Source organism: Acomys minous (genome assembly GCF_964271855.1).
Source record: "Acomys minous genome assembly, chromosome: 14".
NCBI classification, from domain to species: domain Eukaryota; kingdom Metazoa; phylum Chordata; class Mammalia; order Rodentia; family Muridae; genus Acomys; species Acomys minous.
Genome location: NC_140496.1, coordinates 48,396,595 through 48,414,952, shown reverse-complemented (window position 1 = coordinate 48,414,952; position 18,358 = coordinate 48,396,595). Strand labels below are relative to the sequence as shown.

Below are 18,358 nucleotides of genomic sequence, written 5' to 3'. Positions count from 1 at the left end.
TTTTCTTAATCTGTTCTCTGCATTTGCCTTGAATGCAGATGTTTGAAAGTGGAACTGAGCTGGGTGGTGGTGGCACACGCCTTTAATCCCAGCACTCAGGAGGCAGAGGCAGGCGGATCACTGAGTTCGAGGCCAGCCTGGTCTACAAAGTGAGTCCAGGACAGCCAAGGCTACACAGAGAAACTTGGTTTCGAAAAACTAAAAAAAAAAAAAGAAAGAAAGAAAGAAAGAAAGTAGAACTGTTCTATTATTTCTGTCCAGAGAGACCCATAATAATGATGTTGACCAGCATTTTTTTAAAATTTTAACTAAGTGCTGCATGCACTACGTAATTTACACACACAAATACTAACACTGATGGGTGAAAATGTTTTCCTGTGGTACTAAGGAAACGAAAGTGCAAAGAAGCAAGATAAAACTTGCTCAGTTTACACCATCAGCACTAAGTGGTAGGCGCGGGTTAAGCCCAGGTGTCTGTGTCCCTGATAGGAAGCAGGTGTGAGAGCCGCAGTCCTGTCCACAGTAGCTGGCTTACACATGATGAGTAGCGAGTGTTACCGTGGCAGCTGGCCCGAGAGATGCTGCTGCTATTGAAGACGATCTGGGCAGCATCTCCTTTGTCATAGCACCTCGATTTACTTAAAGCTGGGCTGCCTAGTAAGACCTTTGAGAATTGCCAGCACTGAGCCAGTCCTGCAGCTCTGCTGTTGTCCTTGGGGTCGTGACTTCTGTATGTGACTGCAGACACTGCTGGGCGATCTCTCTCTCGCTGACTGCTTCCTACTGAGTGTGAGTATTAGTACAAGTACAGACCTTTGGCCCACAGGGCACATATTCACCATAAGTTGAATATACACTTCAAAAAAAATGGCCGTATACATCACCAATTTACTATGCTGGCTTTCTTCAGAAAGGAAGGAGCGGGCACATCTCGTGCTCATTTGTAGTCGTTAAGGCTTCTTTTGAGAATTCTGAAGCTGGACAGTACCGTCCTTTGTTTTCTTCTCACATTCATGGTACTATCTTTGTAAAAAGAGGAACTTGCTAATTCAGCGTTGAAGACTGGGGCAGATTAATTTCACCTGAGCGGTCGCCGGCAGCTTTGGAGATTTTTAGCCGCCCTGATTAAGGGCTGCTGTCACAGCACCACTGACAGAGCATTTGTACCTTAAGCTTTAAAACTCCTCCTCAGCTGTCAGCACTTGGACCATTTCTGGTGCGGCGTCCTCTCATGCTGTGCGCTGCCTGCAGCTCGCCGGAAGCTCCACTTTGACTAAAAGGCTTGGTTTCTCGGCTCTCAGCCTTGTTCTCATTTAGTTTTAAAACCTGCTTAAAGTTCTTTTATTCTGAAAAGTACACACGCATTTGTCATCTCTTAAACCATTCCAATGTCGAGGTAAGGGGCTCCAAAGAAATGCTAGACATCCTAATGAATAATTGATTAGAAAGAAGTCTAGCAGTGTTAATTATGAGCTATGGTCTAACAAATACCAAAACAGAACTTTCTGGATCTTTCCTGATAAAACTGGATAAAGTCCTGAGCATGAAGCGCAGTAGGCTGAAGCATAATTAAAAAAGGTTTAGTGAGTGAGTGTGTGTGTGTGTGTGGTGTGAGTCAGTGATGTATGTGAGTGTGAGTGTGTGTGTGTATGTTATTGGGATAGAGTTTTAGATTATTTTTGTCATTTACTGTAGTTTTTTGATTGACATTTCATTTATTAATGGCTATGCAGTTTTGTTATTGTCTTACCTTTTTAATGGTTGACTACTTGAAGCAACTTTGTGGGTATTTCTCAGACATAATTTATAAGGTAGATTAGAGCTGAACTTCAAAACCAGGGAGCAGGGCGAAGGGCGTGTGGTAAGACCACGCCATGACCTCACGAAGGGGTGGAGCCTTTCAGTCACCCGGCTCTGACTAATTTGTATTTTAAATGTTCCTTTTCAAGGAACACTGGAGAAAAGCGCTCTCAAATTTTATTACATGGCAAACATTACAAATGGTCTTAAAATAGAGCTGGCGTCCTGTGGCCCCACTGAGGAGCACTTCACAGACAATTGAGGCTTTGTGGGCCCAAGCTGCCTAATATATAAGTAGCCACATGTGGCTAATTAAATTTAAATTAATTTAAAAATCAAATGAAATTGGGAATTTGCTTCCGTAGTAGCCACCTTTCTGTGCTCAATAGCTGCGTTCATCAATGGCTGTTGTGTCAGACACATCCACTGGACGGAAAGGCCAGTTGGCCAGCACAGTGTGGGAGAGCGATGGGAAAACGAGTTTTTTCATCTAGAGTTGCATTGCCATTTTCAAATACCCTTTCATGGAAACAGAGGCCACAACTATTAGGAGAATTACAGCCGCCACTCCAGCATCCTTGTTGGTATCATCCTGAGGATACCTGAGAGCTCACAGCTGTGTAGATGTGGACTCCCAACCTCAAGCTTGAGGCAGTGCTATAGATGAGCTAGCCATGAGGAGACACTGTGCCTTGCTTTCCAGTAGGGCAGAAGAGGAAAAAGTCTGACGCAAGTTGTCCATCCCAGGAACAGTTTCAGCACTGAAAACTTAGTAGACTTTTTGTTTGTGTCACAAAGGAAAAGACAAAGCCTTTGAAAGTTCCCTGGGAAGCACAGTGAATTAACTGTGGGCACAGTTTCTTCCTAATGATTCTTTTCAAAGCTCTCTGATTTGAAAGGTAGTCTAGTATATTTTTTTCTTTATCATAAAAAGCCCTTTATACAGATTTGTAAAACACAGGAAAGTGTAGACTTCGAGGCAAAATTCACTTAGAATCCCATCAGTCAGCAACTGTCCCTTGTAACAATTCAGTGTGATTTCCAGTCCTTCCGGATCTCAGTGTTGTTGACAGAGACAGCAGTGGCAGCCGCAAAGTGCGCTTGACAGAGCTGTGAGCACTCCACAGCAGCCACACACAGCAGGGACCCCTCCTCTTCCTCATTTGGAAGCTGCAACTTTCTAAAAACTAAGAGCAAAACCAGATGTGTTTGTGTCAGGCCACTGTTTGACCTGGGGTGACAGAAGGCGACCCATCCTGTGTTTCTTTCATTAAGTGTGACTATGAATAGTCACTTCACTGAGCTGTGGAGTGCTTCCGCAGACCCTGCAGGCATGGTCACCACACACCCTTTCAAAATGTGACGACAGACTTGAAACTCCTCTGGCACGAAGATTTCAGAACAAGAGATGTAAACTTATATTATTCATCTTTTTTTTTTTTTGAGGGGAGGAGCATCTTTCTTTTCTCTACCCAGGGCTGGCCATGGGCTCTGTCAGTCGCCTTCCTCAGTCTCCTGAGGTGTGCTTTCAGGCATGCAGCTCAGCATCCTTGGTGCTATCCAGCTTTTGCTGCAAAGTGCAGAGGCGAGTAAGTAGCTTGCCCAAGCTCTCATGGCCACTGAAAACTCCGCTCAGAATCAACCTGTTGAGCTCTAGAATTGGGGGGCATGGTACATTGTTCCAGTCAGGCTTCTCTTTCCTCACCCTCCCTCCTTCTCTCCCTCCCTCCCTTCCTCCTTCCCTCCCTCCCTTCCTCCTTCCCTGTTCCTGTCACTGTCACCGTCACCACCCCCCCCCCCCCCACACACACACAGACACACTACAGGCTGCACATGACTTTCAGACACTGATAACGTGGTAACCATCACTGCTTCCCTTGCCATTAACTGTAATGGTTTTGACGATAGTCACAAGGTTCTAAGTTTTTAAACTTCTAGGCCTGAATTAACTGTTTCATGCCCAAACTTCTGATAGCTGTTCTTTGGGTCTCAAAGATAATACATAAAAGTAGCCATTATGTCTAAAATAATTTCTGATATATACTTTGTGTTTCTTAAGTTACCTAGGTGTCTTTGACCATGTCTCACAAAGTTAAGTGTCCAGATGAAAGTTGAAAGTCAAAGTTGAAAGGCATGGTAGCTTAGACCTGTAGTCCTAGCACCCTGGGTAGGTGGGGCAGGAGGATTGCTGTACTTTCAAATCTAGCCTGGGCTACATAAGGAGACACTGTCTCAAAAACTTCAGAGTCCTTGATATTACTGATTGTTTTCAATATGTATAAGATAGCTTCAGCTTTGTTGCTCATCCTCACGACATGAAAGATATAAATACCGTCAGGAGGCAGCATTTTTAGATCATGTGTCATCTATTCAATCTTAAGCTGTAAGTGTGGTCTTTACGAACAATGAAGGAGCTACAGTTACAGTTCCTCTGACAGTCTGGGCAGTTCGTGCACCTCTGCTGACTTACGTTGCTGCTCAGAGTTGGCCATGTGTTTCCGCGTGGTTTGCCACATTGGATACGGTCAGAGGGAATATGTAATCAAAGAGGCGTTCCATGGTGCATTGGTGGTGGTGGTTTTTCTTTGAGTGTACACTTGTTGGGAATGGAGAAAAGCAAACCAGCCTTTTTGATGCCTTTGATTTGGACCGCCCCCCCCACCCCCCCACCCCTGCTTTTTGTTTTGTTTTGTTTTGTTTTTCCCCAGCTAGACCCCTCCCCCTTCTTAACTGCGTCTATCAAAATAATTTTTCTGACGCCTTCCAAGTCCATTCAATTTATTTGCTGACCACATCTTTGAGTTAGTTCGAGATAAGCAGAAAATACTTTTTCAGCCTCAAAACAAACAAACAAACCAAACTGAGCCAGGTGTGGTGGCACACGCCTTTAATCCCAGCTCTAGGGAAGGCAGAAATAGGCAGATCTCTGTGAGTTCGAGGCCACCTTGGTCTACCAAGTGAGTCCAGGCCAGCCTAGGCTATCAGGAAAAACCTATCTGAAAAACAAACAAACAAACGAGCAAGAAGAAGACAAACTATCATTGGTCATTGGCTCTTTTTAGAAATGTGCCCCTCCTCAGTCTACCCAATTAGCATTTTTATGGACGAACGCTATGTGAGGGGTGACTATGCCCTGTGCATGGAGCAGATGAACAGGTAGCTAATGCATTTGTTTCCAAGGTGTCCAAAGAAGGGTGGTTTCAAGGCAAGGGTGGCAGTAGTGATTGACAGGAGCCTTGGCAGGTCACATGTCCCCTTTGGGACTGCCTGGCTTCATAATAAATGAACATATAAGCTCCAACTGACAACACGTATTCCCAGTTGGAGCAGCAGAGACCAGGCTGATGAAGCAAGTGGAGGAACGAGTCTCATGCAAGTTAGAAATCCAACTCAAACCTTGTAACACAGCCATGGGAACTCCGTGCTGTGGACAAGATTCTGCCAGGGAGGCAGCAGGGCTGGGAAGTCTTCCAGCTTCCTGACTAAGGCACCTTTTTTTTCACCATGAAGATACAAGGTCCAGTGGCAAAGACCACGCCTAAGAAAATCTAATTCTAAGAGAACTACATCTTTTATAGCCTGCCCTAGGGCATTCAGCGTATATTCTGTAATAGAAAGTTCACTGATTCCACACAACCACGTCACGTCATAATAAACTTGCCTAAATCACGTGTCTCATGTTCATAAGGAGGAGTTTTCATTAAAAAAAAGAAAAAGAAAAAGACATGACATACTTCCAGCTGGGTCTGTGCAGTCCGCTGAGCTCGGCTGATCGAGTGCAGGCGCCGGCAGGGTGGGAGTGGGAGCACTATCCCAGTCGGTCACTAGCATGCCTTCCCATTGCTTCATAAATTCAAGTACTCCTTTAGCCCACATGAAGAAAACAGCAGCGTAGGTCCTAAAACACAGCGTATGTGGAAACCCTCATCAGCTCCCTCACCTGACAAGTAAAAGCATCTATCTGTGTCCCAAAGAGGCTGTTAACAGAGCAAATGGCAAACCCTGGTGCTCCTCAACCCTGGTGCTCCCCCAGAGGATTTTTAGAGAACACACATCCCTTTTCAGTTACTCCGACAGAAGTTTTGTACCCAAGCAGGAGAAACCCCCTACAAATCAATTTAAAACTGCAGGACCTAGTTTTTTGTTTTTGTTTTTTGTTTTTTTAAAGAAAAGGATTTAAATATACCCATAAAAGATCCCAAGATTCAATATACATATGAAAAGAAGTTCGTTATCATAATTAAACAGAAAAGCAAGCATTATAATTGCAGTGAGACACGTATGTCAGAATGGCTAGACCTAAGTAAGACTGTCAGTAACAGATACTGATAGAGGTGTACCGCAGGTGGACGTCTCATGCACAACTGTGGGTCCTAGTACTCCATAAGTATTGTTAGTATTGCCAGGTCTGCTTGTGCTAAATGTATGGTCACTTGAGGGCTTAGCAATTCCACTCTGACATATATAGTCACATTCTCTCTCTCTCTCTCTCTCTCTCTCTCTCTCTCTCTCTCTCTCTCTCTCACACTATACACACACACACACACACACACACACATATATATATATATGTAGTGGATACCATATATATCCACCAAGAGACAAAAATATGAATAGCAGCTTTTTTCATAAGCTAAAGTAGGAAACCTCATGTTCATTATTAGTAGAGGGATAATTAAATGGTAGTGTAATCACACAATAGAATACAAAATAGAAATAAAAAAAAATGAGCCACTTGCCTTTCACAAGCACAGTCAGACATGATACCAGGGTAGGGGAAACAGACGTGGAAGGGTCCGTAGATATGGTTTCCTGTGAATGAATTTCAAGAGCTGGACGCGGTGGTGCAGGCCTGTATTCCAGGCACTCGAGAGGCAGAGGCAGGTGGATCTCTGTGAGTTTGAGGCCAGCCTGGTGTACAGAGCGAGTTCAGGACAGCCACGGCTACACAGAGAAGCTGTTATGAATAAGGCTGCTATGAACATGGTAGAGCTAATGTCCTTGTTGTGTGCTGGAGCATCTTCTGGGTATATTTCAAGGAGTGGAATAGCTGGGTCTTGAGGAAGCCCTATTCCCAGTTTTTTGAGAAAGCGCCAGATTGATTTCCAAAGTGGTTGTACAAGTTTGCACTCCCACCAGTAATTAAGGAGTATTCCCCTTACTCACATCCTTGCCAGCATGCGGTGTCACTTGATTTTTGATCTTAGCCATTCTGATGGGTGTAAGATGGAATCTCAAAGTTGTTTTGATTTGTATTTCTCTGATGACTAAAGACATTGAGCATTTCTTTAAGTATTTCTCAGCCATTCGATATACCTCTGTTGAGAAATCTCTGTTTAGTTCTGAGCCCCGTTTCTTAATTGGGTTCTTTGGTTTGGTGGTGTTTAATTTCTTGAGCTCTTTATGTATTTTGGGTATTAGTTCTTTGTCAGATGTAGGGTTGGTGATGATCTTCTCCCAGCCTGTAGGCTGTCGCTTTGTTCTGTTGACAGTCTCTTCTGCCTTACAGAAGCTTCTCAGCCTCATGAGGTCCCATTTATTAATTGCTGACTGTAGAGCCTGGGCTGTTGCTGTTCTGTTCAGGAAGTTGTCTGCTGTGCCAGTGGTGACTTCCTCTTTTGCCCTCTGTGGACACTGGATATGGACATGGTACACGGACTCCCATGCAGACAAACACTCATACACGTTAAATGAAACTAAAAAAGAAATCCTGAAAAAGTGTTCTGGTCAGTTAGCACATGTCTTCCGGGTCTGTGAATGTGACCCCCCCCCCCCTTGTCCCTCAGTGAAGCAGTCTTCTTCAGCTGTAGGCTGTTGGAGGAGGGATGGAGGTGTGGGATGCATTATAAAAATGTGGCTTCCAGCTGGGCGTGGTGGCACACGCCTTTAATCCCAGCACTCGGGAGGCAGAGGTAGGTGGATCGCTGTGGGTTCGAGGCCAGCCTGGTCTACAAAGTGAGGCCAGGATGGCCAAGGCTACACAGAGAGACCCTGTCTCAAAAAAAAAAAAAAAAGTGGCTTTCTTCAGTTTTAGCTTTTGGAAACTTCCATTGTAGATGTGCTGCATTTGAAAGTGAACCAACTGTGGTCAAATAGGCTCTGAGTTAGAGACATGCTCAGGAGCCTGAGCTCCACACTTTAGACAATCGGGTGTTATTATAGACAAAGAGAGCTCCGTGGTTTAAAAGAGACAGACACGGCAGGGGGTGGGGGAAGACATGTTGCATCAGGGAAATAAAGTAAAGTGCTGGTGTGTGATATCTCAGAACCCTGCCTACCTGTGCCTTGAAGGAGGGGGCCAGTGCTAAGTATGCAGCAACTGGAAGGATTCCTTGGTGACCGTGTCCTTTCGGGCAGGTCATTTACCGTTTGGAGCAGTGGGCACCAGTACATTTTCTGAAGACTGACATACCTTAGGTAGAGTGCCTTCCACATGGTCGTCAGGTAACTGCAAACTTTCTTCCCATTTCATGTTTTAGTAAAATAGGAACTTAAAAATTCATAGTAAAAGATTTTCAAAATGGTCTCAAGTCAGTTTCTGAGTTTGTAAAACCTTTAATAGTCGAGGGTGTGAGGCTCAGCGTGGTCTAACAGGGAGTGTGTTAAGACTAGCTTTGTGGAACTTTGTGGAGCTAAGGCTAGTAAGGAGTGCTCAGCTCTGTGCCACGGGCCTCAATGTCATGACTTAAAATATGTGAAAATTTTTCATGCACGAACTGACATAATTCATTTGTTAAAAAAGAGTCAGAGCCAAGAAAATCAAATATTTCGGCACTTGTAGAAGTCTGCTTTGCTAAATTATACTTTATATAAATGATCAGCAAATTATGCCCACTTTAAATGTAAAAAAATAAGAGAATGAAGGTTCTCATCTGTTCTGAGGATTTTGAATGCTTCGATTCTGCTTTTAAATATGTTTTCAGCTTTACAAAATGTGCCTGAGTAGGTACAGTGTGTGGTCTAGCCTGTGGTAATGACAGAGTGCGACTGCTGAGTCCTCCTTAAAGTAATGTAAAAGGATCACATCGCTGTCTGCCTGAAGATGTTTATGTGGTAGTCAAATCCTCAACAGTAATTAGGCGTCAAAGGTTCTACCCAGAAAGTGTTGATGATGCAGGATATACGTTTAAGGATGTGAGGCTCCCGAAAATCTAAATGCTATTTTTATGCACTTTCCTTTTCTGTCTGTTTCTTGAAAACATGACTCAGAGGTGTTTAAAAGCCTGTCAGATAGCTTGTAGGAAAATAAATAAACTCTCATTTCAGGAAAATCATTTTTCCAATTTTTTTTTTTTAAGCACATTTCTGTAGGTTTTGAGAGGGAACCAGGGTTCTGTTCTGTGTATAAATGCCTAGCATTCCAGCTGCTGCCCGGGCTACCCACTAGAGGAAGAGAGAGTAACTAAATTTTCGCAGCAATGCATAGAAATAAATGTATTGAAATCCCAGTGAAAGCTTCCGCTGTGTTTGGCATAATGGGAGAATATCTTGAGCTTGACTGAGATTGCATTTTCCCAACGTTCATCTTCAGGGTCTTTAAGTCCCCAGGTCAGTTTGCAAACAGACTTCCTTCATTTGGAGTGAAAACACACACCTCAGTTAAGTCAATCAGCTTGGTGATTGCAAGGCGTTTTATTTGAAATAACATGACTACTGTTGGTATAAACACAGAACTCACTGGCTTTGGTTCAGAGGGGTTGGAGCCTGGTGAGCTCTATTTATTATTTCCCTCAAATATATGAGAAATGAACGTGTTTTCTAAGGTGCCTTCGATGAGCTCGTGTGGACCTTTTCTTGTGTCTGTTTCCAGGCCTTCACCTCATTACATTTCTGGCTTCAACTGTGCTTTTAAAATCCATTCCTCACAGCAAGCCAGTCTGTATTTGGAAAATCACTCCCATTTTCCCGTGGATCTTCCCCATTTTCACCTATGCTGGATTGTCTAAGAGTAGACACAGTCAGATGATTTTGTTCCTCTTAAGAAAGCCCTGACAGGCCCATGACACTGGCTACTGCTGTAACTGTACATTTCTATACATAATTGATGACCTGGGGCCCCCGCAGACGGCACCAGTACACAGCAGTGTAGATTACCATACGGCGAGGGGGGCCGGGTCTTTGAATTTTCCATTTCTGAATAGAAATAACTCCTTGCTAACAAAAATTCCAGAAGGAGTAAGTTTACTGTAGTGATAAATATTCTTCGGAGAGCACTGCACTCGCCAGCACTGGAGAGCTGGTCAGGCTCCATTGTAACATCACTATCCTGTTTCACACTCTTCCAGCACTTGCTTTCACCTGCATTTTAGTAATCTCTCTCTCTCTCTCTCTCTCTCTCTCTCTCTCTCTCTCTCTCTCTCTCTCTCTCTCTCACACACACACACACACACACACACACACACACACACACACACACACACGTTTTTGCGCCAAGGAAAGTTCGGTCCCAGACAGCACCTTTTGAAACATTCCCTAATCTAATTGCCTTTTTAAATTTTAATTTAAAATATGAGATGGTTCCTAAGTAGGAATGGTTATCTCTTCACAAGTGCTTTGCGTGACAGCCATGTCACTATTGTTTCGCGTCCTACCCCCTGGGCCCTGTCATGAGCACACACTCTCTAATCCATGTGCCTTTGTTCACACTGCTCCCTCCTAGGCCCCTCACCCCCACCCCCAGGCCATTTCCTGGCACCTCCAGCCTCTGCCTTCCTTGGCCATCCAGACCTTTCCAGTCTCAGGATCCAGCCCTCCCTTGTCCATCTGATTGAGTTCTTCCTTGTCCCCAGTATCCAGCCGTACCATTTTCTGTGCCATCACTTGTTGTAAGTTGTTGCTCAAGGAAGAAACTAAGTACCCTTTTATATGTTTCCCCAACCCTTTATCATGTGCCCAGCATAGCACAGGTATCCTTTAATTAATCAGTGAATAAAATAAAAACTACAAACATCCTATTAACATGAGATTAAATGTTAAACATAAACATACAGATTTTTAGATAGATGATAAAAATGTTAGGATTTACAGTTATCCTCGGCTCTTGCATTGCTGTTCCTGGAGTAGCCGATATTCTGGCTATTAGTCGAGAGCCTGTCTAGTCTGCACAGAGCCCTGAGTAAACCCCAACTCCACATAGGCCTGGTGTGGGGTGCGTCTGTGTGATTCCAGCATTTGGGAGGTGCAGAGAGAGGGCCGTGTGTCCTAGGTCATCTTTAACCTCGTAGCAGGAAATAAGCGTTGCTACAAGTTGTTAATCAGATAGAAGGGACCCGTTAGTATTTCATAATCTCACATCACAGAGTTCCTGTAAGTCTTTACCATCTTGTGTTAAATGTTCATTTAAGTTGATAATTTGGTATAGCTTCTCTTTTTGTTTTGTCCTCATCTTTTGGACTGCCCTTTACTTTCAGAAAGCAGAATGCATGCTAATAAAGCCTGAGTATAAAATGATTGCTTTTAAATACTATTCAATTTCAGAACATACTCCACCGTTTAAGCATTAAAAGCCGCATGCTTATTATGCCTTCAGTCTGCAAATTGTTTCTTAAGGTTTGTACATTAGCCATTGATTTCTAGGAAAAATAATTTTGAATTCAACTCTATCAATGGAGGGTAAGTCCATATATATATATATTCCATACAAGCCACAATATAGAGCTATAGCTTGAGATTTATCAAAGCCCAACTTCAAAATCACTGCTTGTGTTGGAGAAAATTAGCTGCCCTCTGTGTGCAGTGGCTTCTGATGGCTCCTATGTCTGCTAAGGGGGACTCGGGCTATCTGCACCATCACTTGCTTGGTTCAGACCCATCGCACCTGCAGAGCATGCAGTAACTTGCGGTATATTTAGCAAATACTACCTATGACCGAAACTTGATAGAGGAAGCTGGGATGAGATAGCCCAGTTGTCAAGGGCTTACTTCACAAGCATGAAGACCCGTGTCTAGATCTCAGTACCCACATAAAGCTCTGGGCATGCTGCCATGCATTTGTGATCCTAGTGCTGGGATCTCAGACACAGGCTGCTCCTCAGGGCTTGTGGGCCAGCTGGTCTTGCTGAATCCGTAAGGGTCCCTGTGTCAAAACATACAGTGGGGCCTGTTGAGATGGCTGGCAGGTTAAGAGCATTTGATCTTGAGGATCCAGGTTTGGTTCCAGCACCCACATGGTGGTTCACAACTGTCTGTAACTCCAGCTCCAGGAGATCCAGTGCCCTCTTCTGGCCTAAGTGGGCACAGTGCCACACATGCAGGGAAAACACTCATAAACATAAAATTCTTTAAAATGTAAAAAGAAAAAAAAAGTAAGGTGCAGAGTGGTAAAGGAAGTTATCCAACTCTGACCTCTACACACACTGGGGAATAGGGGATGCATATATGCACATGGGTGCACAAAAACAACCCTTGATTGAGATAGTCTTCTGCTTTAGACATGATTCAAAGAATACAGAACATGAGATGAAGCAAAAATAAGCTTGGTCCCTCACGGCACTTACAGGCCAATGATGGCGCCAAACGAAAATGATCTGACGTGTAGTTCCTGTTGGTTTTGTTGCTCTGAAGTGTGAGAGATTAAACCTTGGGCCTTGTGCAGAGGCAAACACTTTATCACCAAGTAGCAGCCCCAGCCGTGGGAGAGGTACTTGAGTCAACAGAAGGTGTAAGTGCTGCGTGCTACTGAGACCCGAGATGCTCCTGCATATTCTACAGGGACAGATGTTGGCAGGAACGCTTCCTCCGTGACTGGAGGGAGCAGGTGGGAGGGAGCAGCAAGGCAACTGGGTTCAGGACCCAGAGCTGGCATCTGGAGAGACTAACAGAGTGTGGAAGCGGTGGATATGGGTAGGCAGGAGCAGACTGCAGATGTGGCAGCGTTCTTTAGTGACTAGGCGGGGAGCCAAGGAAAGATGGTATTTGCATGTGGAGGCTGGGCTGGAGGCTCCCAGAGCTTAAGCAACATGGGGAAGCAGAGGGAAACAGTCTGTTTTGAGACACAGCATTGAACCCAGCGTGCACCACAGTCCGCTCTACCTGCATGGCCACACCCACTCCGGGAGCCAATCAGAGCACCTGAGTGCCACTGCTGCACACCTGCCGAGAGGCCTCCTTCGCCAAGCTCCACCAGTCTGTCCAACACTCAGGAAATCCTGCCCAGATGCGAGCAGCTGCCCTTGTGGAACTTTTCGAACCCCTTTACCTTCATTACCTTTGCTGAGGGCCAGAGAAGGCTTTCCTTATATGGCCTTTATCCATCCGCGCTTAACCGTATTTGAAGTCAAATGTAGGAAAGCATGAATTTAAAAATAACGCCAAAGTCCATGAAAAACTGTAGGTTCTGTTTCTTAACAATTAAACCTTATTATACAACCCAACTAGCTTACACAAGAGGGAAAAAAAGGCTAAAGAGGGAAAAAGAGTGAACCTTCTGGTATCTGTTCCATGGGACGAAGGGTCCCTAGGTATCTCTGGCCTGCGTGCTGGTCCAGCATGTGCTCTCAAGCCAGGTCTGAACCTGCTGCTGCTCTCTCCTCACCGCCTGTCTGTGTCATGTGCAAAGGGCGGTCTCCTTCTCCCATAGAGGGTCGATTAGAAAAACAATAGTCCAGGTGGAGTCCCCAGGTCTGCTTCCTGAATTCCAGGCCCAGGATGGCTCCACCCAGTCTATCTCAAGGTATCCATGGTGTGTCCAAGCGTAAGGCCCGCCAAGACTGCTTTCACCTGTGACAAAGCTTACAGTCTTTCCCACAAAAAACCAAACCAAAACAAAACAAACAACAACAACAACAAAAAAAAAAAAAACAGCGAAAGTCTCCAAACAAAATCAAAAGCTGGTGAGGATAGTGTCACCATCCGACAGCTGGAGGCGGCTCCCTTGTGTATCACATCTCATGGCTTCTGGAAAACCCTGTGTGCTAATATGAGACAAAGAAAGGGAGAGAACTACTGTTGTCTTGAAGGCAGTGTTTAATCCGCCTGGCCTTCAAAGGGAGCTCTGAGGCACAGTCCCCAGACCACCCGGAGAACTGTTGTTTTAGCTGAAGGTACCGGAAGACCCTGAGGGCTCAGGCAGCTTGCAGAGTAGGTGAGAGAGCAGAGGCCTGTTTCCACCTGTCTGCACTGGAATCTGTTCAGTTCTCTAAAGATCCCAGATGGTTCCTAGTGTCCATAGAGACTCATGTTTACAATCCAGCATTTGAAATCCCTAAAACAGATCCTGTGGCCTTGGGTGCTGGGCTAAGGCTGGTCCCCTATTCAGGGAGCTGGTTACCTGTGTGACTGGCTACGGCTCGATCACTAGCTTTCTGTGACACAGCCTCACTGGAGGCTGCAGCTTCACCAAAAATCTGACCTGTGTGGCATGGCCTCTCTGTGGTGGTAAGTGGCATGAGAGGGCTTTCTGAAGGCTGCTGAGGGTGCGCAGAGTGGGCGTGGCTTGCAGATAAGCTTGGCACCTTTCCTTGGCAGACTTGAAAAACAACATTCCTGAACATGAATTTTGTTACCTTTGTTAAAAAGTCACTTTCATTGCTTTTAATCATACCATGTATCTGTAATGTTAACCTCCACCCTTAGGAGGATAAATTTTACTCTTTTAAAACTAACACTAATCATATATTTCTGCCCGCTCAATATTAAGTACTTAAGTTTTCAGATTTTTGAATCCCAGTTCATCTTCAACAATTCATACTTTTGAACTCTGTTACCTCCCACGTCACTGGTTTGTCCTTTAAGGGGGTGACATACGTGATAAAACATTGGAGAGAAGACAAGTTGCTTGCACTCCTTCGTTTGGCCTGTTATCTTGGCATGAGTCAGGGAGAGGAGGGCGAGCTGGATGCAGTGAGCAGGCCGACAGTGAGTAGTCCTCCAGGACGGCCGCCGTGCGCTTGATCTGAAAGTGAGTGTATACAGTGTCTGCATCATCATCTTATCTGCTGCCTGACTCCTACCTTTACCTTGATGCAGCTGCATCCAAAGAGCAGCCCAGCAACAAGCAGCCACATCTGGGGAGCGGAGGAGAGGGCAGAGGCCAGGGTCGCAGTGTGCACTGTGATGGAAGAAGCTTCCCAGAAGAAAGTCTTTGGCAGAAATACGTAGTTAGTGACTTGCTCTAGTCTTAAATGAAAAGTATCTATACAGTAAAATAAAAAATAAGTGTTGATTAAGAGACATGCTTCAAAAATACATTCATTATATGAAAAAAAAATTTAAGGGCACAGGAATTAAGACAATTAAGAAATGAGGTTGTGTCTCCCCAGAAGAGTTCTGTTGAACTTGCCTCAACATTGCACTGCTTTTATTACGAGAGTGGCATTGGACTACACACACAAAATAGCTAATGTTCTTTTAAATGAGCGGAATGAACCACAGCAGTTTGTCTCCACAGAACTTTTCACTGTTGCTTTGCCCTACAAGGTCCCACAGTGCCACCTAGTGCCATGGGTTTTCCTTTGCATTATATTTCTTACACATTTAAAAATTCTGGTGACTACATTTCTTAATCACACGTGTCATGAAAACAAATATGTGGTTCAAGCAATATTACAAGCACAATGATACAAGGGTCTTACTTGTGTAATCAAAAGTTTTAAGTGAAATGCTACATAAATGATGGTTGTGCAACAAATCTATTGTAAAAATTTCCTGACTTAAAAAAATGGTTCTTATTTATTCCAGCTCACAGCAGGAAACCTTCCACAGGAGATTGTTGCATTTTGTGTGAGCTGATGAAGTTATTGTGAGTTCTCTGTCCAGTGTGAATGCTTTTTCCTTTTATTGTTTGTCGCTTTGTAATCAACTACAGGGCATATTCCCAGGCTGCTTCCTGAAGGTCACAGACCCATCTTCAAATACCAAAGCGACCCACACCATGGACCCCAGAGCTTATCAATTGAGGCAAAATTTTATAACCACTTTTTTATGTTAAAATCGAGAAGAATTGGGGATGGATGAAATAACTTCTGTGTTTCCAAATAATAAAATGAGCCAAATAAAAGAAAGCTTGTTTTTGTGAAGAGCCCTAAGCTCAGTTGTATAAGGAAAGGTGACACGGTGGGTGGTCCAGTGAGTAATGTGATGGCCGTAAGGCAGCTATGGTCCTGAGTCATCTACAACAGCTGATGGGGTGTGGGTCACAGATGGACGGGCACTGATGTACTGTTTATTCCAGGAAGGATTCATTATAAACAGTTAATGTCTCTTAGTTTAGTGGGGTACTAGAAAATCCTTCTTTTCATCCTTTGAGCTTTTCTGTACAACTAATGGATTCCTGTATTATTTTCTGCAAGGGCAGTGAGTATTAAAATAACGAAGCATTTCAAGTTTTTTGTTTTTTTGTTTTTTGTTTGTTTGTTTGAGGCAGGGTTTCTCTGTGTAGCCTTGGCTGTTCTGGACTCACTTTGTAGTCCAGGCTGGCCTCGCATTTCAGTTTTTACTTATAATAGTCATGCACACTGAAAACACTAATTTTCTAATTAAGAGGTGGTTATTAGGAGAAGGGTAGCCACCCATCATGTAAGTTTATCCTGTTAGGAAACTTTATTATATGTTGTGTGTGTGGGGGGGTGTTACTCCATAGCATAGAAACTCCAGGAATGTATAGACAATGTTGTGTCTGTCACATTGTGAGCACCCAAAAATACACTGTTGCGCGGGGCCAGGAGTGGAGGGATTAGTGGATAAAAGGCTTGCCTCACAAGTGTGGAGATCAGAACTCAGGTCCCTACAACCCTCTCAAAAGGTAGGCAGACATGGCGGCTCCTGTAATCCCAGCACAGTGGGAGGAACCTCAGCCTCAGCCTCAGGTGGCCCCAGGATGTGCTGGCTAGCTAGAATAGCCAAAGTCGGCCAGCTTCCGGTCAACCACAATCCCTGCCAGCTTCCGGTCAAGCACAGTCCCTGCCAGCTTCCGGTCAAGCACAGTCCCAGCTTTGGTGAGTGAGGTGGGAGGTGATTGAACGAGACACCCAGTGTCATCTTCGGGCCTCCATGTGCACACATGCGCATGTATTTTCATACACATGTACCCACACGCGCATGAACACACATACATGCCCACATGCACGTGAACGCATACCACATCATGCATAATTTAAAGAAAGGCAGACCATTAAATGAAGGAACCAACGGGAACACGTGACATGGTATCCAGCTGATACATTCAGCACAGCATAGTAGTGAGCAAGTGGATAGTGGGATTTTCCTGAGGCTGCCTACATAACTGTAGGTGCAGCTATTTCCTTATACCCGCAGACATTAATACGTGAACTAAGATTTCATAATATCAAAAAACAGTCATATATACCTTTCAAACATTTGAGTGTATTCAGGGTTTTTTTTGTTTGTTTTTTTTTTTTCTATTATCCTTATTGAAAGCGTATATTCACCCAAGCTTTGTTTATAAAAATCAGGCACACCAAAGTTCAGTCAAAATAGCCAATAAGAGAAGCATTTAGTTTCCTTTTTATATTTCAGTTACCGGTGGCTGTCATATGGGCTAGAAGTCTTACAGTTATGCCTGTATTGATCATCGTGCTAATTTTTATTAGATATTCTTACTCAGTTCCTAATTAGTTAAATTCTGTAAGTGATGTCTTACAGCTGCCTGTTACAGAAATCAGTATAGAAAGTTGAACTCTATTGCTTTACTTTAAACACCTCATGGTTCTTCCTGATTCGTTGTGTGTGGGTTTGAAGTTGTTGGGCTTTTTTTTTTTTAAACTGTCAAAGTGTGTAGAAGTTGCCCTCTACTGGGGAACTAGGAAAATTATGTTGACATAGGCTTTTCAATTTTCTTCAGGACCTAGTTAAAAGTGTTTGTGATTTTTCTGGTATTCATTTCTTACTCTCTTGCACTTTTAAGTTCCAAAGATGTGGACATGTGTATAAAAATACACTTAAAAATAAATATCTAGCCTCTGTGGTAACATCAGCCCTTGGTAGGTGGAAGCTGACATGCCATTGAATTTGAGGCCAGCCTCAGCTGTATAGAAAGTCCCTGCCTTTCTATACACAGTTAACAAAAGCGAACGGTGGCAGGGAGCAGACTCAGTGCCTTGCAAGCCTGGCACCCTGAGTTTCGTTCCTGGAGCCACAGCCAGGGCCAGGCACAGTGCTGCCTGCCTGTAATCCCAGCACTCCTACCAAAACAGGAAGCAGAGCCTGAGGAAGTGTCCAGCAGCACACTGCGCAACTACCACAGAGTACACAGCACAGCAAGAGAGACCCAACTCCAGAAAGTGGTCCCATGCCCTACACACGCAAACACATGGGCATATGCTCACATACACACACAATCAATAAATATATGGCGTGACTATACCTATAGTTACTTCTTCTCCAAAAATAATGTTTTTCCTTATTTCTAAAACTCACAGATTAAGACCTAGAATTGGCGTGTATTGGGATGTAGTCTTAATATCAACGGGGATTTGCTGTATATTGTTATACAAAATGAATCAGTATTTTTTACCTTCAGAATTCAGGGATGAAAGTCTAATACTTTAAGAGTTCTTTTTACAACTTCTTTGCATTTTCCTAACATAGTAAGATTGTGTGT

The 18,358-nt window shown here is 44.0% G+C and overlaps 1 protein-coding gene across 4 annotated transcripts in view; it reads left to right on the top strand.

The window, feature by feature from the left end:
* The window catches only part of SLC10A7 (solute carrier family 10 member 7), a 229,376-nt gene that overhangs the window by 132,665 nt on the left and 78,353 nt on the right, over positions 1–18,358 (top strand). The window contains exon 6 of one of the 4 annotated variants that reach the window (XM_084757537.1): positions 15,605–15,742. The exons of the other annotated variants lie outside the window; for them this stretch is intronic. Within the exon in view, the coding sequence (XP_084613663.1) occupies positions 15,605–15,727 (123 nt within the window). The 3' untranslated portion in view covers positions 15,728–15,742. Of the gene's footprint in view, positions 1–15,604; positions 15,743–18,358 lie in introns of those variants that run through there. 4 annotated transcript variants of the gene reach the window in all.